At 37.5% G+C, this 27037-nt stretch overlaps 1 protein-coding gene across 2 annotated transcripts; it reads left to right on the forward strand.

Annotated features, from left to right (window-relative positions):
• MARCH5 (membrane associated ring-CH-type finger 5) lies at nucleotides 1-26681 on the forward strand. 2 transcript variants are annotated; one of them, XM_027909171.1, is made up of 6 exons: nucleotides 1-184; nucleotides 15832-16034; nucleotides 19305-19435; nucleotides 22460-22643; nucleotides 23072-23238; nucleotides 24413-26681. In XM_027909171.1, exons 1-6 carry the CDS (start codon nucleotides 141-143, stop codon nucleotides 24527-24529), a joined length of 846 nt encoding a protein of 281 aa, XP_027764972.1. In that variant the 5' UTR covers nucleotides 1-140; the 3' UTR covers nucleotides 24530-26681. The 2 variants fall into 2 exon arrangements, with proteins under 2 accessions (XP_027764972.1, XP_027764980.1); XM_027909179.1 differs by having other exon boundaries at nucleotides 39-184; nucleotides 19335-19435.
• Nucleotides 26682-27037: the final 356 nt, after the last annotated feature.

Below are 27037 nucleotides of genomic sequence, written 5' to 3' on the forward strand. Positions count from 1 at the left end.
TCCCGCCCGCCGGAGGAGGGGCCGCCCCGCGGAAGGGCGGGTTTGCTGCCTTCCGTCGCTCCCCCTTCGCCGCCGCCGCACGAGTGACGCCTTTGTGAGGCTCCGGGCCCTCGGCTGGGCCCGCTCCGCCGCCCGGGGCCATGGCCGAGCAGACGGGCCTGGCGCTGCCGCAGACCATGGACAGGTACGGGCAGGGCCCGGCGGGAGGGAACGCCCCGGGTGGGCCCCCCGCGCCCCCGCGGCGGGTCTGGGGCCGCTCCGGGGGACGGGGCAGGGCCCGGGCCGATGCGGCGGGTCCAGTTTCGCTTTTTTGCCTTCTAAAATCTCTGGCGGCCCGGGAGGAGTTGGTGCGAATGCAGACGTAAATCAGCGCAAGGCGGGGTGGTGTGGGGGGATCCCAGGAGGTGTGTCCGGGCTCAGGTGGGCTCTGCCGGAGGTGGAGGGCTGCACAGGGCTGTCCGTGTCCCGGCGTCTGGGAGGGCCTCTGGGTATGGAAGGCATTGACGTGCACGTAAAATGAGGCACCATAAGATGACCGAAGCTTAGCTGGCCTTGTGTGTTTTGTTGCTGGTTTTATGACCTGAAGAAAGCTTAACGATTGATTTTTGGAGTGCTGTTAAAAAGTACAACCTCAGAAGTATTTTGACTTAGTTATAGGAGAGGAAAGATGCTTAATAACTCTTAAAATTATTTATTACACTTGTTTTCTCTTTATGCTTTCATTTGAATAGGTAGCACTTTCACCCTGATCACTTAAGATTCCTTATGTGTAATTTTGAGTCATCCAGGAAGCACTTGCGAGCTGTTCCTACAAACGATAAACCTCATTGATGGCCTGTTATTGCAGAAGTTGTGATAACCTATCTCAGACAGGTATCTCAGAAGCTGGAGACCCAAAAGGAATCAGGCTTCTATTGATGAACCTGTCAAGTTTTCATCATAAGGAAGCAAAAAGAACCCTGGTGGTTTTCTCCTTTCCAGGTCATTTCTAAGGAAAGAGTATTTAGTGAAATACAGGCTGTTGTCAGGTGTTGGAGACATAAACCATGCTGGGCAGGGTTAGAACTGCAGCCTGGAAAGTGAAGGTGAGAAGTTCCAGTTTGATGTAGAGAGAGGATAAAAGTGAGTTGGGGAGGGAGGGAGGGAAAGTTGTTTGTGTTGTAGAAAAACTGAAAGTGAGAAATAAGGGTGGGATGATTTAGGTTGTAATTTAGAACTAGGCCTGTCAAGGAGGCTGGCAACCAGGAAGAGTAAATGGATTTCCAAGAAGTAACAGAGAGGTAGATTTTTAGAAGAACTACCAGGAAAGCATTCAGTTTGATACACTTCCTGTGAATGTAGGGAATGAAAGGGAAGAGTTAAGGAAGACAAAAGAACTGAGAGGAGAATGATAGAATTATCTTGTAGGAGAAGGGAAGGAAGGAGAAAGAGATCAGGAAGAGCACTGCAGAGTCAACTTCTCTTAAACAAACAAAAATTGTATGTTCATCCTGAAGTTTGTAGTTCAGTAATATATAATATTGAGTGGTTTTGAGTTCTAGGAACTGGTGATATTCTGAGCAGATGCCTTACTGTTATATCATACCATGAAGTCCTAGTTCACCCTGTTGGGAAGTGGCTGAAAGGTGGTGTGTATAATCTGTGTTGTGATCAACTGTTAAACAGTTAATTTTAAAAAAGGAAATTAGTTAACTAGTGGCCAAACCAGTCTACTGTTTATCAATTGCCTGTAATAGAGATGTAGGGTTTGATGTACACTTAACATTCTTGTATCGTTTTAAGTTTGTGAAATTGTACCTCTGGCCATTTTTAAAGATTTTTTTTCCAGTATGCTTGAAGTAGCTTGATATCTGAACCAATTGGAAAGTGTCCCTGACTTTCTTAATAACAGGGGCAGCAGGAAAAAATTTGAAGTGCCTAGGTAGAGTAAAAGGAGATATGAAGAGAAGCTGAAGCTTTTAAATTGGAATTCATGGGGCTTAGTGTAAGAAACTTTAGAAATAGGAGTGTGAGAAGGAGCCTTGTATTAAGAATTTGAATTTAGTTCAGGGTGTAGCACAATACCAATAGAAGGAATGTGGAGTAACCAAAACCTCAAAATGCAGTCAGTGTAAATAATTTTTCTGCTTTATATTGGGTTTACAGAGTGGAATTACATTTGAAGACACCAATTTTTATTCATCAGATATTTCTGAAGGTCATACATAACTGTTTTCATGGGTTTTGTAGTGATAAACCCTCAATATTTTGCCTTGTGGGACATAACCCATGGATAAATTATCTCTAGGAATTCTGAGGCATGGAAATGCCTCTTCTATCCTGTTATCTTTTTTGCTCATGAAGACACTTGTTTTCATGATTAACAGGCAAAAATACATACACAAAAGCTTAAGAGTAACTGTTAATGCATTATACCTTAACATAAAGTGCATACTTTTAAATGAAATTCAGATCTCTTAGTGAAGGATGCAGAAAATAACTTTCCAGTAAGATGACTTTTATTTAGGTTCTAATAGTTAAGGAGGGGAAAAGAAGTGTTTTTTTCTGTTTCCACTGCTTAGGTCACCATTGAGAGTGGTGATGTGCTGCTGTATCAGGAGTAAGGTATTGATGTAGATCAAAATGTATGGACTTTGTATACAAGGGTCAGAGCAAGTTCCTAGTTCTGTATTTCTGAGAGAGAACAGTTGGCTTCTTCTCTAGACTCTTAGATTCTACATCTATGTGGTTACTGTTTTTTTTCCTTAATACAGCAATTTGGATTTCTCCAGTGTAAGGACTGTTTTGATAGCCTCTCAACGTTGTTGCCTGGGATTCATCTTTCTTTGATGTGTTTTGTGCTCCATCCTTTATTTTCCCTGCATAATTTCAGTCTGGAAGCAAACCATGCATTTATAACAAAGGTATTAAGATGTAAGGAGTTTGTTCCTCAAAATTTCTAGCTAAGGATTTTATACCTGGCTGAAGGATTGGCTACAGCGTAAATACAAGAAGCGTGACAGTGAAGTAACGCTACATTGTGGAGTTGTCTCATCTGCAGCATTTAGGAAACTAATCCATATGATTATCATGATCTTTTCTAGCCTCAAAATTGGAATTTCCATACCTCTTGTAATTTTTTTCTTCCTGTTCATGTTTAAATAACAGATAATAGTCTTAGAACATGTTCCTTTTCTGCAAGAACTCTTTTCAGTCTATGGCAAAGGGCGATATTCCTGGACTAATGTGTACACTTAAAGGCAGGGGTTAGTGGTCTCTAAATGCTAAGATTTTATTATTATTTTATTATTATTTTATTATTTTTAATCCCTTTATTCATATTGGTTTAATGTATAAATTACAGAATTATAGTAATTTTCATTAGAACTTGAAATTATGTGGCAGTGTGTTTTTTATATGCTGTTCATGTCAGTTGTAATGCTAAAATGTACTCATATATTTAAGCTTCATTCTCTTGACTTCAGTTGAATTGTGTGTGTGAATCGCTCTTGCAATTGCTTATGCTAAGGCTTCAGAATGCTGGAGTTTTGTTTTTTTAAGCATGTTCTGTGGGAATGGTTTGTGGTACTTCCTATATTATCTGCATTAATAAAGACAACTGCTCCTCTATTCCCATATATTTGCCAGCTGGTCAGAAACGGTCACCATTGCCCTCTGTTATTTCAGTATTCAAATACATTAGTTAAAATGTAATAAATAACGTGTTGAAGGCTTGTGCAGGTACCTGCTGAAGAATCAGTGTAGTGGTAACTTCGGCATGGCTTGATTTTTGAATTAGCATGCTTTGGTTTGTGAGTGGGTGGTAGTTGGTTCAGTTGTGGCCAATATGCACCCTTCTTGATTAAAATTAGAGCAACATGGCACAACTTTTGTTCTCTACCCTTGCCATTCCTTTTTGAAAAGAGACAGTAGAGTTGAAATTGCAGGTAGACTTTAAGATCAATTAAACAATAAAATGCAGAATTGAATTTTGCTGAAGAAATTACATATACTATCAAGAGAGGAATACTGTTGCAACTAATTTTTTCTTTGGCAGAGCACTGATTTATCAGGAAAATGCTAGCAATTGTAGTTCAAAAGTTGCAAAATAGTAAATTTGTGTGTTTTCTATTTCAATTTTTCAACTGTCTCTGATTCAATGTGAATTTTTTTCACAAGAAAAAAGCATATGCAGTAGTTTTGTACATCATTTTCAATTGTTACTTTCACTGCGGGTAGCATTTGTGGTGGTGTTTGTGTTGATATGAATCTTTTCTTCCCTCTTTGAAAGGGCAGGCACTGACTTAGTTTTACTGTGACAAGTATGATACTTTAGTAACTTAATACACAGGTTTGGATTAAGACCTTAATGCTACAGCATGGACAATGTAATTAGTGCAGTGTGGTCCTTGAGAGAAGATTTTAATTCTGAACTTCTCAAACTTGTATTGGATGTTGTGCATTGTGAATTGTCTCCCTGACTGAAGTTGACACGAGTAACTCTTCGTAGGAGAGGAGTGTAACCAGATAAGATGAGCAGAGCAATAAATATAAAACACAAAGCAGGATTTATGTAGTATTTTCACTTTTCATAAAAATGCCATCTCTGCAGTTTGTTTATTCTACGTACACTGAAGCACATCTCTCTTCATTGTCCTACCTGAAGGAATTGTTTTCTTTCTACACAACACAATTAAACTCTTTTTCTGAGAGAGAATTTTCCCTGACTTCTGGTCAAAACCTGTCAGCATCTAGAAGTACCTGACTTTCTGTTGCTCCTCCAGAGTAGGTTGTGCATGGTTAGAAGGAAGGGAATATTAGAATAAAGAATGGACTGTGCTGGTTAATCTCTACCAGAAAGGAAACAAGGTGTTTGTCTTTCCATGTGTTTACCCCAACTGATTGCAAGCTGACACTGATACAGGATGGAAAACGCAAAATCATACATATCTTGGAGAGTGAGTTTGAAGAATGAAAGTTTGAAACAATGATAGCTTTGTAGTAGCTTGGCTTTTGCATTAGTGCTTCATCCCAGGTACATTACTTACTATTTCACTTCTTTTATGCTGAAGGTTCTATGTAGATTGAGTTCTTCCTGTGTCTTACCAGTAAAGATGATGAGTGAAGACTTAGGGCAGACCTGTAGACTGCCTTTTGCCCATCTGAAATATAAAGGTGTCAGCATGTTATTTATAAACTACCTTAACCTTTTGACTGTCATCTTATAGGTGTCGTATTTCCATCTTTGATGTCTGGTTTGATATGCTTAGGAACAAACGTACATGTTTTAATTGCTGCTTCACAATTAACTTCTACCTTCAGACAGTAAGTAATTATTCCTCCTATTTAAGTGTGGGAAAACTCCTGAGAGACTAGTTATAATTTTTTGTTCTAAAAATCTCGGTATTCCATGTATTATCAAGGCATCCAAGTAATATTTTCAGTTGTTGTATCGGCTTCATCTAAAAAAGCTATACAAAACCTTGTTTATTGATCTCTTCCACATAAAAGTGCTCCTACCTCTGCCACAGTGCTTAACTTGGATGGTTTTCTTTGGCATGGTGTCTTAAAGTGCTCACTGAAGTTAAAACTTTGGACAGTTAATGCAAATCTATGATGCAAATAAATATATGTATAATAACTTACAGAGAAATATCAAAAGGTTCAGGTTTCAATTTTGGAACATCTTTTTAAGTAGTATTTAAAGTGCTAATGAATATGCCAGCTGTTTAGGACTTGTTTGTTTGGTGTTTCTGACATCTGAACGTGCTTAAGGCCTTACTGAACTGTAGAGTGGGTGGAAAGTTCCTAGGGTGAAAGTAACCACTTCTTGATGCATCTATTTTTTCCCCTCAGCACAGAACAAGTCAAGTACTATCTTGTTGTAGGATGTAATACCTACCTTTATCAAAAGAGTGCATGACTTGCTCATGTTTTTACTGGCATTTGTAGTTTACCACACTTTGCAAATTAATCTTCAGTGCAGAAGAGTAAGATCCAGTCTGAAGTGGTTAAAGCAAACTGCTTCTGGCTAATGTTTCTAAATGCAACTGTTGATATTACATAAGATAGTCAAGGGGCTGGAGCACATGACTTACTAGGAAAAGCTAGAGGGAACTGTGCTTGCTTACTTAGCCTGCAGAAGGGATGGCCTGGGGAGACCTAATAACCTTCTAATACCTACCAAGGAGGTAGTTCAGAAGACGGTCTGTCTGTGGAGATGAGATCAGAACAACTGTAAATTTGAACAGAGAAAGTTTTGGCATTTGAGGATGGGTGCTGGTGCAGATGAACTCGGGAATAGGTTGCCCAGTGCAGATGTGGATCTTTGTCCATAGGGCTTTTTCAAGGCCCAGTTGGAGAAAGCTCTGGCTGTCTGGTCTGAATTCAGCGTTGCTTCTGCCTTGACCAGGAGGTCTGAGAAGACCTCCTGTGGTCCCTTCCAACCAGTAATTTTATGATGTCAGGTCTAGATGCAACCCCAGTTTAAATAGGAAGACAGCACAGTATTAGGGTTCTGTTTGCACTGCATGACATGAGCATACTGAGCTGGAGGTGCTGATGTGGGAGGTACAGTGAACCAACACCCTCTAGCAAATCTGCATGTAACCATTTTTTAGCACCTGCACTGAAATCTGTACCTAAAAGTTAAGATAACTTCTTGGTTTTTTTCCTTTTCTCTAATATTTTTTGCTCCTGTTACTTTAATGCTAACACGAGTGCTTTCTGTCAGTAGTTTTCTAATGTTCAGTGCAAGTGCTTATGCTCAGGATTTTTGTGTCAGTGATTCTGGGGGAAGGATTATATACTTCCTGCCTAACACTAATATAGGATAAGAAAAATTTCAATCAAAATCTCCACTTTTAAATGCTAGTTAAAGAAAATGTTGCACTGAAATTGTATTAAATCTGGGACTAGCAGTTCATTTGTTTCTACATTAAAATGAAAATTAAACTGGCCTGCTATTTAATGATTTCCCTATGATAAGTAAATGCCTGTTGATTGAAGGGCCAACCATGGAATCTTGATACGTGCTTATGTTTGGAAGCAACTCTCACAGAAACAAACTTTTTGAATAAGTGCTGTTCCTGGATTTTCAGGTGATTGTTGTTGAGAATTATGAACTATTTTAGTGGTTTTAGTCTGTGTATCTGCCCATTTCTCCCTGTGGCTGTGCAGCTCTTCTTCAAGGTGTACATGTTAAAAGACAATACAGTGTGAAGGTAGTGAATAATAGAGTTGTTATGGACAAGAGGGGCTGGCATTCAGTGATTTTTATATATATAGTAGTTATTTCTTCACCGTCTTTCTAGAAAAAAGGCAAGACCCTTAATTTAAACCTCTAAGGTTGTCTTTATGTACCTTCCTGATCTTTCCTCATTTGCTTCCTCTGTTGTAAGTGCCTCCTCCTGGCACCTGAATACTTTAGTTTAGAAGTGGATATTTTTTATTGGACTAAAATGTGCCAACATAAGTTAGCCTTCTGTGAAGGATATAATTACAGAGGGCCATGTGCTGAGTGCTTGTGACTGTTCTACTGGTGAGTCATGCAGTCAATTCTACAGAGTGTTGAGGGGAGTTACCCAATGTTATCATTAGATACCTTGGAGCTCTGTCCATTTTTATTCAGAGTAAAGACAAATTTTCAATGTCTGCCACATTTTGATGGTCGTTTTTTGTTGTTCTTGAGGTACTAATGTCCCAAGAATATATTTTCTTGGCATGTTAAGTTTTGGGGTAATTTTTAGGTCAAAAATTGTTCAAATTTTATTATTAGGATGATACAAGGTGACTGACTTCAGCAGAGCGTTCTGGTTTGTTCTCCTATACTGTAAGTTATCTGGTAAAAAATAGAAACTGAAAAAAAAATTGAGTAATAGTGTCTGTTATATAAACTCTTGAGTTCAAAGCAATTTGCTTGTTTTGGAGTCTTCTAGCCACTTTTTGCAGCTTTAGGACTACACTTCCTTTTTCCTTCTCTTTTTTTTGAAGGAAAATAACAGAAAAATTGCTTAACCTGTATGGTCACTTTAACCATGAAACTCTAGGAATGCATGAAAAAAAATCAGACTTTTATTTCACACTTAACCTTCCCTAAAAATGGAACATAAAGTGAGTAGCCAGGTTTGGTTTCTGAAGGATAAGGTCTGTGCTAATGTGTTTACTCTGTAACTAAAGTTACTGTGCCTAAAGATTAATTTGTACTTCTGCATTACCTGTGTGACACTGGAAAAAGGCTTCAGGAGGTTGAGCTCACGTGATATCAACTGTGAGCAGAATAGAACATAACTTTGCATTTCTTATCTTTTGCTTATCACAGCAACAGCTTAATGTCAAGATGGTTACAGCTTTAGACAGGTCATAATTGGTCTATTCTGTATGTAGTTTGGTCCTGATATTTGTAGATCTGTCATCTACTCTGTATACTCACAACCAATACCAGCACTGGTATTTTTCTTATGCAACTCTTCCCCTTTCCCCCAGTACAAAGTAATGTTTAATAAAAACTAAGTATTTTTGTTTTCTTTTTGAGACTGGTTTTCTTGAACACACTAACAGGTTTTCTTTCTTCAGCCAGTGTAAATAGTAGTATATAAATTCTAGGCAATTAAGCCTCTTACTGTTTCAGTTATACCTTGACATTTTGCTGCTTTGCAGTTGGAGAAGATAAAACTTAAAGGAATTTCTTTTGGTTTTCATTTTCCTCATCGAGTGGCACTTTCAGACATACAATGTTGTGAATATTAGAGGCGGCTAATAAATAAGACATTTAAAATCACATTCAAGGAAGTAACTTTAAAAAGCCTCTAAAATATAATTTGCTATTTGTTTCATGTCTCTGTTACCTCCTGTGTTTGTGATTATTGACAGATTTGTCAAACAATGCATGACAAAATGTTTCCCTATATAGTAAGCTATCTGCATTATAAAAAATCCATGACATTTTTAAGGCATTAACTTAATGCTATAAGAATTCTTCAGTGTTTGCTGTGTATGTAAATACTTGACTACTTGTTCAGCTTTTCTGTTCAAATCATGTTGTTCAATGCATGTTTCAGGTTTGGAAGTAAATTGCTTTGTGTGGGTGTACAAGGTTCTTTGTAATAAGGTGCTTAATGTAGCAGTAATAGTTTCACCTGATTTGTCCTTTGCACCCTTCTAGAAGGGCCCTGTTTTCCCTCCCTGCCTTAAGAAATAAAAGAAATGTTTGTAACAGCAAAGTTCATTGCATAGTTAAGGCTGACAGCAAGGCCACTGAGCCTTGGTGACTTCTCAGCTTTTCCTTTTGAAAAAGAGTGTGGTAATATTAAAACCTTTAAGATAACCGAATTTTGAAGTCTTTGCAGAAAGGATATGTCTGAATAACTGGTTTCAAAAGTTTAATTTGTTCAGAATGAAACCTAGTATTTTTACTGACAGTCAAGATTTGTTTTGGTAAATTAGAGAACAAAATCTAATGAGGTAGAATTAGAAATGCTCCCGCCCCCCCTCTGGCTATGTTGTGTAGAAGCAAAGAACACAAAAACCTTGTAAAGCCCAATTTAAGCACTATAGGTGGCAGTCAAAGGTTTAATTTTATCCACAAGCTGGAAAGCTGTGAGCAGAGTTCTGTGAACTGTCCTTTCACTCATCTCTCTGCCTTTATAGTGTGATTAACTCAAGTAATTCTGCTTGATTTGAGCTAAAATTGAGAATATATAAAGAAGTTCAAATTGAACCTCTGATAATCACTAGGTCTTTCTGATGCACTTCCTACTTAATTATTTTATGTTTTGTTTTAATGTGTTTGCTTGTTGGATTTTAGTTATCCATGGGCTTTTATTAAAAGCTTTTTAAAATTAGCTTTAACAATGCCACCCTGAGGTTAGAGGAAATCAGAACCTATATGTGGATACCACTTATATGGCCATGTGTTCTCACCAACATTAGCTTGATATTCTGTGTTTAAGCTTTCCCTGCTGCTTTTAGTGAAAGCATTACTTTTGTAGTAAAGTCTAGTTACTGTTATGTCTAGATGCTTATCAGTGCCTCCTTTACTACTATCTTTGATGACTACACAGATCTGAAATGGCTGTTAGGTCAGATGACTTTCAGGACTTCCTTTTGGGAGTTTAGACTTTGCTTCAAGGTGGCAGCATCTTTTCGAGTTGAGTGACACAGGCTGGCACATGGCTGCTATGCCATGCTGCCCTTAAGAGGATCCACGAAAGTCTTGATGGAGCAGCCAGGACTATTATTTCTGCACTGGTATTTCTTTTCCTCACTCTGTGTTGTGGTTTTTTCTCCTTAGGATAGTGTAAGGGTTTTTTGAGGTTCATAGGCAGATCTTGGCTTGAAGATAAAAGTATTTCCTTCTGTGTGTAATGGCCAGGAAAATACTGGGGAAAGAGCAGTGTTCCATCTGTAGTCCTGTGGGTCCATCTCTTCTGGCACTTCATCTCCTCTGTGAAGCATGACATAAGGTAACACTTCTTGGGGTAATGGTATTCCCCTCTTTGTAGCCTTTATCAGGGATTTGTAGGCTAGGCTTGCATTCTGTTGCGACCAGGCAGTGCTCCTGTAGCACAAGAATCTTATTGCTGCTGGTTCCTTCACACTCAGGGAAAGGAGATGCTCAGCAGTAGCGTTTGCAGTCTGGTGTTTCTCGTGGTTTTTGAGAGAACAGTTTGCAGTCCCCCAGCTAAAATACCAGCCAGCTCCAAAGCAGCATGATGCTGCTACATCACTCCATTTGTCTGACACCCTTGTCTTCCCACTGAAACATGATCTTACGGTGCTTAGAGTGTAGCTGGCAGGTTTAGTGTAATCTTATCAGTATTTGTCATCAAGATATTTTATCTGTTGGTATAGACCATGCATAAAAAGTTGTTATAGAAGATCATGAAAAATTGCCTCTTCCAAAGAGCAGGTTTGTGGGTCATCCCGTAGCAGAGTGCCTTTTCATGGCCAGTTATTGGAATGCTCTCAGTCATTTCTTCCAAGACAAGTTTTCACCCCTCACTGTGTGGGCTCTCTGTGCTATTGTTAGTCAGCTATTGTTACCTTTCAGTCTTTTCACTTTCTTCTTTTTGGATATGAAATTCAATTGCAATAAGCTACTCAGACACTAATTGCTTAGCAGAACAAGGATGCTTTACCCTGATAGCAAGATATCAGCAAATTCCTGCCACTTTAAGGGAAAGCAATGTGCTTTATGATGCAGGAGGAGTGCAGAAAATGTCTGGTTTTATGAAGAATCTATAATGAGAGGGAAAATGCTTTTTAGTTTTAGAGTATGTCCTGCATGTCCAAATTTGCATTTCCCATGGTAAGGGTTATGTCCTGCTGAAAGTCTTGTGATAATTTTCTTTTCTGAGAAGTTTTCTGGCTTTGCTTACCATTCATACATTGAACATCAGGGGGAAAGTTCCAAAACATTTTGCATTCCCACTTGCAGTACTGAATATTCGAAACAAGCCTATAAAGCAGCTGTGCTGTCCCTGTCTCACAAGTCATCTTCCATTACATGTTGTGAACACCAGGATATCTGCTGGGCTTATGGGGCTTTAGAAATTTCTGCAAATCTTTTACTAGTGCGTGTATGGAATCAATACACTGCTTTGAAATTACTTTTTTGTACTGCTTTACACAGTCACACCTGCTTGAAAACAAAGCTTTTTTATGATGAATTCAGCTCTCACAGATTGAGGCAGATTTGATTTAAATTATGTGAATTAGATCCTGTCTTGCCTCCCGTCTAAGACTGCTTTTGGAAAACAGTAACCTTGAGGAGGAGTATCGCTTAATAAAAAGGAAAGCAGTCTGCCTCTAGGTACGTCTGTTGCTGCTGGAGGATCCTACTGATGTGTGGGAGCTGTAACTCCAACCAGGTACCAGAGAGAGTGGCCTCCTTACCTGGTAAGAAACTTACGGTTTGGAAAAACCTGTTTTTAGGCAGGCCTTGGCTTTTTAGATTAGTCATATAACATTTGGAGTATAGGATCTCTAGTCTTCAGTACAAGTTTCTCTCCATCTGCTTTGCTCTTAACATATGCAGTGTCCTGAAAAGGGTTTGTCTTTGCTGTAGAAAAAAAACAAATGCAATAAATGCATTATTCTTGGAGTCAGAATAGAATTTTTGAGACCGGAGAGCTTTAGCTGCTGGGCAGTGGAATCTCAAAGGCATATGCAGCCTTATATTCAAAGCCGAAATGGTGATATTGGCCTGGGTTTTGCCTATGTTTTGGGTTTGTTTTGGTATTTTTTTGGGGGGTTTGTTGGTTTGGTTTTGTGGGGGGTTTTTTGTTGGTTTTTTGTTTTTGTTTTTGTTTTTGTTTTGTTTTTTGGTGGTTTTATTTTAAGCCAAGGAAGTGTGGGAAAATACATTAGTGTTATTGATTTGGCTCTGTAGAAAGTCATCAAGGAAAAAGGGTTGAGTTTCTATCAGAAACAATGCCTTGTTCCACCTTTTCAGCCCTTTCTATTTCAGGTTATCTGAGTAGCAACCTGATTCAGTGGTAAGAATCAAGGTCATATTTTATTCAGTACAAGAAAATGGAAAATCTGGCAAGAGCCAAGATACTTGTTTTGAAATGGTTTTATTTAGCCCTGTCTGCTACAGCTGCTGTCAATGGAAGGAGATAAAGCTGATGACAGAATACAGGGAATTTACTGTTCATTATTCATGACTTGTTAAAGGTTTAAGTCTGTAAAGGATTTTGTTATTCTTTTCATAGGTCTTTCAGGTTTTCAGATATGATTGGCTGCAAGAAATTGGATGAAGCAATTAAAGAAAAGATGCATATTTTTCTTGACTTACTAACCTTGACAGATAACTTGAGAACAGAATTTAATCCACAGAATATTCATGGACAAGTTCAGTAGTTAAAATTGCAGTGTAGCAAGATTATGTTCATGCTTAAATCTGTCATTATTGGAATAAACTCTACACATACATTTTGTGCTAGCATCTCAGACCTAACTAGCTCTGTTGTGAAGCCTTTAGTTTAAAAATAAAGATCTGAGTTGCAAAATTAAAGCAGTTGTAGACCTAAATAGGACGTGGAATGAATGAGTGAACATTTACCTTTAATGCAGAAAAACCCCTGCTGAATAGGAACAATTATCAGTAGTGTTGTATTGTCTTATTTGTTCTTAAAGTAAATTTGGGGGTTCCTGATGTAAATAAATAAACATTTAATCCAGATTCTTACTAACTTGTGGCTTGACCGTCTTTCCTCCTCTTGCTTAAGAAGGTTGATGTGTCCTTACATTTGGGACTGCAGTAGCTGCATGTTGGGAGCACGAAGGTGAGAAGAGGGGTGGAGCTACAGGAGTGCAGAACATGACACTTGTGACTGAAACCAATGTGGGGAAGGACAGGAAGAAGCCAAGTCAGTCTTTGATTTTACCTTCCCATTAAGACAAATGGAAGAAACTGCAGCTCTGAGTCAGGGTGTCAGTTCTTCAGCTGAAGAGTCTTGAAGGCAAACTGAGGCACTTCTGGTCTTAGAGCACCACAGTTTGACTTTACATCTATAGCTACTGTAATGTATTCTGTACTTACAACTGGACATGACAGGTTCATTTTACGTATTATTCAATATTACATTGCTTTTTCTGCAATCTTCCCTGGAATCTGAATCCCAAATTGTATTCCCCTTTACAAGTGTGCCACTAATAAGTTGCTACAGGCTGCCTTCTGCTCGTACACACAACTTAGTTTCAACACATTTCCACCACTATAGATCAAAAAAAGATTCAATGCTTTAGAAGAATGTATTGCAAATATTTTTCTATAAACAGTTATATATAAACAGTTATTTCTCTATATATATAAACAGTTATTTCTATAAACAAAATGTGGTTATTCTTCTGTAAAGAAACATTTTCCATTTACAAATAGAATGCTACCCAAAGTAGTGAGGAAGGTGTTAGACAATATTTTTAATTTTTTCAAGTTGGAGCCCGACAAAATTAAATTTCCCAGTGTAGAGTCCCCCTCTTTCTCCTCATAGAGTTGAGAACAATAACGAAACCCACAACCTGTTTACAGCTGACCTTTTAAAGGAATTACTCTGGTTTTGTTGCTTTGTAAGTGGCTGTAGTGGCCCTTGCTGTGCATATAATTCCCTTCTGAATGTTTTCTGATGAGCTTAGTTAGTTACAAGCATTGTTTGTTTTTTCTGAATGGGTGCAGCAGAGAGGCCTCCGCTATGTCTGTGCTCGAGTATAAATTTGTGCATTTCTGACAATTGTTTGGGATTGCTTTCAACAAGAAAGAATATGAAAATCTGGCAAAATTATTAAATTTGGAGGGGACTTCTAAACTTATTTCTCCTTCGAGGTGCTAACATAGGTTAGAGATGGGATACAGAATGGGCAGACTGAAACAAAAAGTATGAGTGGGAGAAGGAGTAAAGGTGAAGAGTGATAGAGAAGCTGGAACAAGAAAAAATGACTGGGGAGTTTAAAAGGCCAGCAAGAAGGTTTTTTACAGACAAGGAATGCTGGGGGGGGCGAGAGGAAAAGCATCATGAACCACACCATAACATCTTGGCATAGAAACCACTCTCATAATCCTCAAATAGTAAAGATGTTTTGTTTACTAATGCGAGAGCATTTCTCCGCTTCTTCCTGTCTCAGTTACTATCTGTTACTGGTTACACATAAGAAGCCTCTTGGCTCTTCATCTTAATATTGTTACTTGAGTTTTTAAGAGAACAAAACTCCATCAAAATAGTTACGCAAAACTTCAGATAGTGCACAGTGTCTGATTAGATTGTGTCTTGATAGTTAAATTATGGGGGTGATGTTGCCGTGTTGTTTCTGTTAAGGTTTAATTACGATTGCAATGGCTTGTGTAAAATATTTAAAAAAAATATCGAATCAGATATCTATATTTCTGTATGTACACTTATATTTGTAGTAAGATACTTGTTTTGGTAGGTTCTGGTTTATTATGTAAGCTTTAATTTCTTCAGTATGGGAATTAATAAATTATTTCACAGTAAAAACTATTGGGTCAACATGTCTGATATTTTCCTAGTTTAGATCCATATTTTACTTTCTCTTGCAAGTTGTGAGGTGTCCAAGGGTCAGTCCTAATCATCAGGTCAGATATCTGGGAGGTACTAGGTTATGTGCTCGCTTCAGGTCAGGTCATAGGCCTGTCAGCCTTGTGTTTTCTCCTTAGAGAATTATTATGTTTGAATTTTACATGTCCACATAATTCTTCAGTGCCAAAATTTCCTCCTCCAGCGGTACAATAGTATTCTTGAATTACTTTGCAACCTAATCTGTATTATACAAAATGGATTTGATTCGACAAAGTACTTTTTTTTTTTTCAAAGAGAGGAAATGAATTTCATATCATTATTTACAGTTTGTTTTGTGACATACTGTATCATTTGTTTTGGTTTATAATTTAGGTGGATTGCAGTTAGTTTTCCAAGTAACAGATTACGGCATTGATGTAATATTTTTAAAATCAAACAAGCTTACCAAAATGTCTACTGTAGAAGGAGATGATAATACACTAAAAAAAATACGGATTTTTCGTATGTTGAATTAATTATTCAGAGGTGGGACTACAGTCTCAATGCTTTTTAATCATAAATTAGCTAAAAGTTAAATTAATAATTCTGGTTGTATTGAAAGCAGTCATTTAGCTGTCCAAAATATTATGTTTATGTTGGTTTTTATAGCAAAACTGTGGTACAAAATGCTTATATTTTGGTGATTCAGAATGAGGTAACAAGCATCCTCTCCTCAACGTGCACATTTTCTAAAGCCACCTGCTTTCACATGTGAATGTTTAGGTATGTAAAAGTGGCAAAAATACCTCTTTTTTTCCCCTTCCTGTAATTTCAGGAGCTGCTGGGTTTGTTTTGCTACCGACGAGGACGATCGGACAGCGGAGTGGGTGAGACCTTGCAGGTGCAGGGGCTCTACCAAATGGGTTCATCAGACGTGTCTGCAGCGCTGGGTGGATGAGAAGCAAAGAGGAAACAGTACTGCTAGAGTTGCCTGTCCTCAGTGCAATGCAGAATATTTAATAGTATTTCCAAAGCTAGGTAAGATATGTATCGTTGAAATTGTTGTTTCTTTATTTGTTCTTGCTGGTTTTTTTTTTTTTTCCTTTCTTGTGCTCGGAGCATCAGTTCTGTTGAAAACTTGTCTATTCCCTTTTCCAGACAGAAAGAAATAACTTTATTTTTTGCTCATGTCCTATTTGGTGGCTTAGTTAAATTCTCTAATGTGCTGCTGGAAACTTCTTTCTAAAAAAAAATTTCTGTGAAAGGGCACTCCCTAACATAAGTTTTAATTAATGATTATAGTTTGAAAGTAATATCAGTTTGAGGAGACATCCATCAATATCTTTATAAGGAACAGTGGGTATCTTTTTATATAATTAACCAATTCTAAACAACCCCTCCCATGGCATATCTTTACATTACAATTCCATTTCAAATTTGATAGTGCCTATCAGTTTTGGTGATTGGTAGTAATTATGTTCTTACTAGCTCTTTTCCTCTCTTCTGAGAACTTTTACTAAATAGAAAAATATTATTGCCACTTTGAAAGTAACTGAAGTCTCTCTTATATAATTATTTCAGTTTAATGAACAGAAAACAGATTATGGCAGAAAAAATTCTGTTAAAAGCGTGATAGGTTTTGCAAAATGAAAAACATTTTCATTTTGTATCTCCTTCTTTAATTTGTATATCAGTGATATTTATTTTCCTTCTTCTTCCTTAATACCATTTTAAAAGAAACAGATTTGTCCTCCTTTCTCACTGCTGCCTTCCTAAGGGACTAGTTAAAAAGTTGTTTCAGTAATTTTTTTTTTTTAGTATTCTATACTCAATTCTGTAATTAGCTTCTCTTAATGATTAATATCAGTAGGTGTGATTTGTTACTACTTGAAGTGTTATAAGGGAAGATTCACTGCTTTTTGGGTCTCTTGTCTTCAAACAAATATAAGTTTTCAAAATGACACAACTGAACAACTTTTTCAGTGACTGTGGGAAATGGTCAAGATGTGTAAATTTCTGTGCATTTCGTACTTGCAGTTACGACCTTGTTGCTACTTCAAGCACACTGATAGAGATCCCAGCGCTTTCTTAAGTCTGGAAAATTAAACACAATTGTTAAGAGCTGAACTGCTTGTTCTAGTTCCTTGTATTTTAAACTGTGTTCCTTCTTCACAAACCTTTTGATCTTGGTACTTAATCAACAATAGGATGCTCAACTCGAGAACAAATTAACTCTGCAGTTACACTGTGGACTAATTGACATCAGTGTATTTGAAGCAGGATACTGGTGAGGTGTTCAGTGTCTTACAAGCCACAAAGGAACATTCTTCCTGCCCTTAAAATGAGAGCTTTTTACTAAAGAATGCACAGAGTACTGGAAAACACACACAATGGGAAACTATTTGAAGGACGTGAGTGGCAAATTAAGAACTCAAGGCTCCAGCAGAGCTCAAGTAGAGAGTACATTAAGCAACGTTCTGCCCAAGTTGTTAGGACTGCCCAGTAGTCTGATGCATATTCACACACATACACGTGTATAGGGAAAAAAAGGTAATCCTTCTGTAAGGTCTCTGGATGCCGCCACCGTACAGTGTGTAAAATTCCACCCTGTTTAAAAAAAAAGGGAAAAACCCATCACAAAACAGATGTATTTGAGAGTGCTTTATGAGAATACCAATGCTGATAAAACATGACAATGGATGAATTCAATTAGATGTTCCTCTTGCTTTTTTTCATACTGACTTGAACTGAGTAGAATTGGTTGTTTTGAGATCACTCACACTAGAGCTGTGCTCTGAAAAAGAGGAACCAACGAACTCATGAAACTGGAGTAACAGTTTTGTCACTGTGGCTCATGGAAACACATTTTCTGCAAATATCTGATGTGAATGTGAAATCTTGTTTGAATGTTTAAATGCACAGCTTTTAATTCATTTAGTGTAAATGTGATAGTTCAGACACAATATTTTGGGAATGGGATGTTAATTTATCACCACCCTAAAAACTAAGAAAATAAAATTATGGTTTACTACGAGTATTCAAGGTGAGAATTGAACTGCAAGGGATTTTTGTGTACTTAGACAATGCCAAATACAATACCTTTTACCTTTGGAAAGGTAAAAAATAAAAAACCTGTGGCACCTAATCTTAATTCTGTGCAAGGTCAGAACAAGTTTTGATTTGTTGGAGGTCAGGAAGAAAATGGCAATGAACTCAGGACCAGTGTACAATCCAGAACATGCTCACTAGCCTGGCTATTCATCTAGCAGAATCCTGTCCATCTAGTCTATCCAGACTTCACTAAGTTATTTCATGCCATTGCTTAAGAGAGCCAGAGTGGGTAAATCTTAATGAGAGACACAGAGGATTAGTTACTTGAAGAATGCCTGTAGGCTGGTTTTGAGCATAACTTTCTCACTGAATTTGGTAGGAAAAAGTAGGAGGGAGCTTACAGGAACTGTTCTGCATTTGAGCTGGGGGAGGACAGTCTGTATGTAGAATTTGTTGACAAATACAAAAGTAATGTAGAATCTGATCATGGTGATGATTTTTCACTTCCATACATACATTTCAGTGTTCTGGCTCTTGCTTGACTGGTGCTGTTGCAGTCCCTCAAAGAAAAGATGCAACACTGTCCTTGTTTGTCTCACTAGGGTTGATCAGGGTACTAAGTCTGCAAAGTGCAGTTGTCCATAGACAGAACAATGGAACTATTCGTGCACTGTTGTAAAAGGCACTAAATAACCTAAATAGAAGTATTTTTTTTCTCCAGTGTTTGAGAGGTCGTCCTCTAAAAATACTGAATGCAGCCTCTACCAGTGGAAAGAGCCTTTCCTATTGACTGTGCTACTTCTTACTGTATAGCAGGATAGTTTAATGACAGAATTTTCAGGTGAAGCTGTCAAAGATAAGTACATGAAGTACATTACTACTTATTGGTATTTTTTCCTTTTGAAACCTAAGTGTCCAACAAATAAAAAAGCCACTAAGCCTAAAGTGGTTTCCAAACGGAACCATTCTGATCCAACACAAAGAAAGCTTATCAACTTTCGTGGGTGAATTAGAGCCCTAATCAGTGTATCACTCTCTTGGAAAGATGTTGCAGTAAATAACATAGTAGGTAGCTACAAGTTTAGCTTAGTAGCTTTGTAATTAAATGTCCTCATTTAAACAGAACCTGTGGTATGTCAGACTTGTATCTTGCTAAGTTTGTTCTTTCTTATCAGTGATAGACATCGAGACCTTTCTTCAGGATGCTTTTATGTGTATTTATATCTATCTTGAAACCTTACTTTTCCTTTATCATAGGTCCAGTTGTTTACGTTTTGGATCTTGCAGATCGACTGATCTCAAAGGCATGTCCCTTTGCCGCAGCTGGAATAATGGTGGGCTCTATATACTGGACAGCTGTTACGTACGGAGCCGTGACGGTGATGCAGGTACACACGTGTTCCCTCTCCTTACCAGCTTTGAAAGCGAGTTTTCTAAAGAAAAGGTCTATTAAGATTCCTCTTTTCCTTGGCTTAAAACAAACTTCAGCTGCTTTCGTTGTGGTTAACAAGTGAATTCCAGATGGGCGCACAGAAAGCGTTTCACTTTTAACTGGTCACACTGAATAAAGCCAAGTCTGCCTGTTCAAACATGGTTCAGTCTGCAGCTAACAAAGTTCACTGCTGCTCCAGCTGGCTGCCTGTTGTATGGCAGGCTGGTGAACCCAAGTCTGTTCTCATAGAAAAAGTGCCATTACTGACTAGCTACTACTACTGTATAATTCTTCAGAAAGGACATGAGACTTATCTTTTCTCTTAGCTGGAGAAAAACGTTGCTGGTAACATTCAAAGGGTTGAAATGTGGTGATTTTTTTTTCTTTTTCAATTGTATAAAGGAAAATGCACCCTCTGAATGATGCAATTCACTCATAAACAAGAAGTGCAAAACACTGCAAATTAATAATATGCTCTTTTAATTACTTCAGACTGTATGATTAGTTGAAAGGGGAAAAAATACTTTTCCTACTTCTGTTCTTGTGAGCTTGCTATTTAAATATAAAAATAATGTTGATGGGTGGTAGACTATTAACTACAGAAAGGCTTGTTCACAGCTGTCCTAGTTCAGCCACAAGACAAGAGTTTTTACAGATTGTGCAACCAGAAGGACCTTTGTTACTGTTGTTGATTCTTATATCAAGTCCATAACCTGTTTTGCCTGAAAGCATAAAAACATTTCTGATGCAAATTCAGTTGTATGCCAGCAAGTATTGCTCTACACAATTCTCATTTTAAATGTACAACCTGGTCCTTCTCCACGTAAGTCATCTGGCGTTAGTTGTTCCTGAACTGTGTGGTACTGCCCTGCAGTTCTGCAGATGGCTCCACCTCAAGATGATGTGCTGTTTCAATTCAGTTTGTATGTGATCTTGTAGCAGAAATGAAGTGGAACCCAAATGAGTTGTTGCAGTCCCCCTGGTACCACTCTGGCCAGGGTCAAGCAGGTGCATGAGGTGTTTAATGACTTTGAGTAGCACCTCCATGCCAGTGGATGAGTCTCTGTATTACAGAATGGTACACTTAGGAATTTTCTCATTGGATATTTTGGTCTTGTGGATCCTACGGGAATATTACAACCACCTGTAATACTACAACCAGACTTTGGAAATGCACCTGTCCTCTTCTCCTTGCCCACTGAGTCCTTTTCTGTAGGAAAGTATATGACCTTTTTAGCTGCCTTAACTACATAACCAAATGGAAAGATAAGTGCTTCTTTCTGTAGTTGTTTTGCTTTTGAAATGAGGATCTGTCTAAACATCAGTTTAGGCAGTTGGTCAAATCCCAGGTACGAAGAATTAGCACTTTACGTGATTTAATGTTTTTGATTGTATGGATGACGCACTGGGCAAGACAATTTATTTTTGCTTAGAAGGGAGAAGATTAAGGTGGTAATAGAGGGAAACTGTTCCACCCCTTTTGCCACCCCAGCTTATCTCCTGATGCATTTCAGACTCCTTTCCTTCAGCTGAATGGCCGGAGAAAAGCACAAAAGCTATTTTTAAGGGTTAAGAACATTAAATACAGAATTGACGTTGTGACTCCGTTGGTAGCTAAGTCAGTAACAAATCACACAGGGTTACTGAAAGCAGAGAAATATAGTAATCTAAAGCAGAAAAGACAAGATACTGAGGCTTGCTTAGATGGACAAGGACTCTAAGGAGAAAAAGGATAGCATCAGACTTTGTGGTTTGGGTAGAAGATATGGAAGAAGCTGGAAGACAGATGCTGAATATTTTTTTCAGGGATAATCTTTTGGCAGCAACACTATCGGTTATGCCTATTTTTAGATAACATAACTTCCTGTTCTGGAAGCATAAAATGGAATAGTTTTCAAAGCATGTCTAAAAAATACGGTTTGAAGGTACTGGGGTACATTACCCTGGCAAGTGAAGACTTGATAGCTTGTTGTATTTGTGGGGAAAATGAAAAGTGAGTGAAAGTGCATCAGCAAATCCACTGCCTGACAAACATAATAATTATTTTAATATTTCTAGTCTTCCTGAATTCTTATGGAGATAGTCATGAAACAGCCTGTTCTTCCCAGAAGGACCTCAAGGACTTTGTTAGCATTTAGTAATTCTTAAATTGAGACACCTCTAGAGGATTATCTACAAGTCTAATGTTTTTTATGTCCTCAGCCCCATTAGATTTATTCTAAATTAAAACTATGTACTTTTTAGGAAATATAAGGCACTGTTTTGTTACAGTTTTAATACATACATTTTATAAACTGCAAAGACTGAATAATTTTTTTATGTGCCAGTAGAAAGGGTTAGACACAGCAGTAATGATTGTCCTTTAAAATCATAGCACTAACCACATTTGAAAATAAAGTACACATGAGGATATGCTATTTGCATTACAGTTAAAAATAATGTACATCTTCTTGCACTGTCTAGAGAAGCAACAGTTTAATACTGTGGTCTCTGTGGCATAAGGGATTCCTAAATAACATAACATTTTGATTAAAACATCGTGAGATACTCGCTATCAGTTTATCCTTTGAACAGTAGTATTCAGTCAATTTCTTGAGTGTAGAATTAATTGTTGTAAAACTGTAAATGCTTCAGTGCATTTTGGAAAGCATTTGGAAAGCCTGCTAAATTAATGTTTCAGATGTTTAGAGGTTTTACCTACACAGAAACACATGAAACTTCTCTTGGGATGGGAAGGAATTGTGTTACAGCTCTCTGCAAAATTAATGATTTGCAAGCTAGGGCTGGTAGCTCACCTGCATTACACTTCATAAGCAACCAAGGATACAAAGAGAAAACAGACTAAATTAGGTAAAACAATATTCCTTTTTACTTTAACTTAAAATATGTGGGCAGCTCCAAACAAACTTGACTCTGTAAGTTATATTTTTGTTCCGTTGTGGCCTTTGTTACGTTTGTCAACTGTGTGTGTATTTTCCAGGTTGTGGGTCACAAAGAAGGTCTTGATGTGATGGAGAGAGCTGATCCCTTATTTCTTCTGATTGGCCTTCCCACTATCCCAGTCATGCTAATATTGGGCAAGATGATCCGCTGGGAGGACTATGTGCTCAGACTGTGGCGCAAATACTCTAATAAGCTACAAATTTTGAACAGCATATTTCCAGGTAATGTGATAAATTTAAAAGAAAACACCAAGACTGAATTTTTCTGCCCTCAGGAGATGGGGATAGGCAAGTAGTGTTGCCATTCTTAAGTGGAGGTGGTTAACACCATCCCTCTCTTTTCTGTTCATTCTGTTTAGATTGTGTTTGTACAGTACTTACAGGCAAAGCTGGGCCAAGAGGAGCAGGAGCGTGGTTTCAGTTAAGGCCTTAGTAACGAAAGAAGCTGCTAAAAATCACGTATCCTGTTTGAAAGCAAAAATTAATACAGTCATTTAATGGAAACAGAATATTCACTGAGAAGAGGGATAGTTCTCAAAAAGTCATTGGTCTATAGATTTGTAACGGAGTGGAGGGTGGGCACTGCTGTGCTGTGCTCTTTTCGAGGCAGTGCCTATGTAATCTTTCTTTCCCCGCTCTTATCCCTTTAGGCATTGGATGTCCTGTTCCTCGTATTCCAGCAGAGGCCAACCCTTTGGCAGATCATGTCTCTGCTACACGTATTCTCTGTGGAGCTCTGGTTTTCCCTACTATTGCCACGATAGTTGGCAAGCTGATGTTCAGCAGTGTTAACTCAAATTTACAAAGGACAATCTTGGTAAGATTCAGTATTGTTTGTTTCATAAATTATTATAATATGGGAATATGAAGAGGTGTGGGGGAAGGAGTGAAGGTAAAAAGGAACATTGAATTGATCTAGAATTTTAGGAGTGGCATTTGATTAGGGGAAGGAGTTTTTTAAGGTTGCCTCTCTCAGCAGTGGACAAGCACCATGTGGGTGAAAGACTTTGTCCTTATGACTGAAACTATCTCAGTTCAAGACAAGGCTGAAACTTGTATGTGGTACTGTACTAGGCAAACCTTAGCAGTAACCTTAGCCAGCATCTTCTAAGAACAGTCTGCAAGAGAAGACTAGGGTTTATATTATAAACTTTTTCATATAAACTTTTGTTTACTAATTTTGAGAGAAGCCCTTCGTTTCTTATTTTAATAAGGAGACAAAAACTAACTCTCCATAGAAGTTGAGTGGAGGGGGAGTGACAAAGAGAGGAGATGATCTCTTGCTTTGTGAATAACCTCTCTGGTTACAGCCATGCAAGGGGAAGCACACTGAGTTTGGTAATATGGTGTCCCACGTCATCTGACTGTCACTTAATCCCCTCTTTACAATTCCAGTGTGCTCATGCCCCTCTCTTCCATAGGGAAGAAACAGTGATGTTACAAACATTTGTGCAGACTAAAGGCTTCTTGGTGTCTCACTCTGAAGGCTTGAGATAAACATATTATAAAACTTTCTAGGAGGAAAAAAGTGTGGTTTACAAAAATAGGTTTTATTTCACTTCACTTTTGGCAAGTGGTGTTTTTTCAGAGTCTGGTTATAGAATAGTTATCTTTATTATTCCTTGTGCCATGTATAGTATATATACAGAGAAGGGAGGAAAGCAGATACATAACTGCATTTTCTTTGTTCTTGAAATAAGATATATTTTAGTTTGATTTTTTTTTTAAGAATGTTTGTCATATTTCCAAGCAAATAAAAGCTTTTATAGATTCATTGTGTAATCCCTTTAAGTAACATTAACCTCTGTAATAGTGCATTATGACAGAAAAGTTTGAGATACTCGTTTGGAATTGTCCTAATAAGGTAATCTTCAAAAGAAAATGCCATATGTTTGAAAACAAATCTTCTTTGACTGGAATTTTTTAAGAAGAACATTTGCAATGGTATGTCACTGAACTGTGCAGGTTTTCAAAATATCTTTTTATTTCAGGGTGGAATTGCTTTTGTTGCTATAAAAGGAGCTTTTAAGGTTTACTTCAAGCAGCAGCAATATTTGCGCCAAGCTCACCGCAAAATTTTAAATTATCCTGAGCAAGAAGGAGCGTAAAGCTGTGACCTCCAGATGTCATAGAGTCTCACCTAACAGGTTTCCATGTTGTATTGGTTCCATTGTTATTGCACAGTAGTGGAAAATTGTGATAAGTTGCTGCTCCTCTTTTTTTTCTTTTTTCTTTAAATACAATAAAGCACTGTCTTGTGGCAGGGTAAATCCTTTCAGCAACCACTGAACCTAAGAATGTGACTTGGCTTTCATTATTTTTGAGTATTTCTGTAGGGCAACAGGCTTCTGAATTATTTTCTTTGAGCCAATATACTGAATGGAAAAAAAAAAAGCAAAGCATCAACTACAGAACATTTTAAATGTTGTTAATGTAGGCTATATCCAAATGCCTTGTCTATAGGTGTTTTCATACCCACGCTGTCATCCAGTTCAGCATTTCACACAATGAAGGGAATTTGTTTTAGAAAAGAAGTGTGAGTCATTGCCAAGGAGAAGTAATTGTGGGACATCAGTCAGTAAAGATTTCCTTGGGTTTTGCTGGTATCAACCCGGGAGTGTGAAATACTCAAATAACAGCGAAAGCAGAAGACAGATCACCCTCTACAGGACTTGTATGTCAGCTTGAACCACCTAAGTACTAGGTGTTAAAATTAGCATGCCTTCCAGGTGACTGTTTCATTACTGATAATTTTCAGTGTCCTGTTGTATCATCTGCAGTGCCTGGTGTCATTTTCTCATGGCTTTACTGGTTTGTAACTGGTGCTGGATAGCATTTTTTTCCTCCACAGTAAAAGAATAATAATAATGGAGGAAATAAATTGCAGTTGCTTAGTTTGTAGTTAAATATTAGAACACTTGTTTAGTTTCCGTGTTCCTTTTGATTGTGTAAATATCCATACAAGTACCAAGAGCAGTAGAAATGTGAGGAAACAACACTGAACACTAAAGCTACATTTTAACTGACAGAGTAGGGTATCCTTCTAAATTTGCAGACCCGAGCGCACGACTCAGCCCTGTTCAGGACTGGCCTGGAGGAAGGGCTGGCTGGAAGGGCGTGACACTACACACTGAGTACCTGATCTGAGCATCGTGCAGCAGGGTAGATGCTCTTAAGGTAACTCAGCTCCATTTTGTAAAGGACTAAAGGATAAATCTTAAGTGTGTAATAAAGTTTATTTATACAGTAAGCTTTACTGTTCCAATATGTCTGAGGTAGTCAGCTGAGGGAGACATTAGCACTTCAGTTATTTGATGTATTTATAAACTTAATTTCAACGGAAATTGTCTGTTTTGTGAAGTTAAATTTTGACAAACGTAATACAGCCATTTAATATTCATACCAGACCTAATCTAGATTTAGTACTTCAGGTTCTTTCTTAACAACAATTTGGTTTCGTCCAAGTTTTTCTTTTCTTTATTCATATTAGTATGTCAAATGCATGGAGAAAGGTTTAAAAAAATCTTCTAGTGGAATTGTTCATAAATATTTCTTTTTACCAGAAATGAAGTAAATGCAGAATGGACTTCATATTTGACTGCAATAATGTATGTTAAGAGAAATTCAAAATAAGGTACCTTTTCTATAGTATGTTTATCTTAATTACCAAGATGTAATATTTTAGAATTGTACAAAAGTGTATATAAAGGCTAATTAGTATTCAAAAACTATACAGGTATTGAGAATTATACATTCAATCAATATCAAATACAGTTGAGTTTCTTGCAGTACTGGAAGAATTACTATAATCATGTAAGTCTGCTGATTATATTTGTCTTAGTGGGCTCACTTTTATATAAAACTCTTAAATTGAGTAGCAGCCTCTGAAAGTTGCTGCTTTCTGTAAGATAGTCTTGAAACAATATTATATGTATTTCTTACAGAATTCCTCGTTTCAAGAAAACAGCTTTTCAGTGGTCTTCACTGTATATATTTCCAAACAATTTATTACTGTTTTTTAAAAGTTTGAAGAATTGAATGATTCAAATTAGCGGGTTTGAAACTTGTTCCATGGGAAAGCTCATTGTCTCCTCTGGAAGTTAAAGCTATTGTAAAAATACAATTATAAAAATACTGTATGGACTGTAAGATGATTTCACATGAGTGGTAGAAGGTCATTACTCTGTAAATCTTGTTTTTAAGTATTGAAAATTATAGTTATGTTGAATTAGGTTGAATAAATATTTTTTACACTCCCTAGTGTATTTTGTCAGTTGAACAAAAGCCTGTAGCAAAACTTCTTAATGAAAAATGTGTTTTGTTTTAATGCGTATATAAGGATTTATAATTAATTTTAAGTTTATAGCCTAAAGAAATATCTTGGTGATGAAGGAAGAATTACTACAAGACTTAAAGCTGGCATTGGCTTTTGGTTTGTTTTTGTTTGTTTGTTTGTTTGTTTCTTCTCTCTAGTGATCAATAAATGATGTAGGGAAATGCATTCCTCAAACATCTAAAGCAGAAGAATTGCAACACAGACAACTCCCAACACAGAACTGGAGTTGGGAGCTACTACATTTCTTTAGGTTGGCTGATGGGCAGCATTTATTTGGGCA

The sequence above is a fragment of the Empidonax traillii genome, unplaced genomic scaffold (assembly GCF_003031625.1).
Source record: "Empidonax traillii isolate 1590-97213 ecotype Southwest subspecies unplaced genomic scaffold, ASM303162v1 scaffold27:size3997909, whole genome shotgun sequence".
Taxonomy (NCBI): domain Eukaryota; kingdom Metazoa; phylum Chordata; class Aves; order Passeriformes; family Tyrannidae; genus Empidonax; species Empidonax traillii.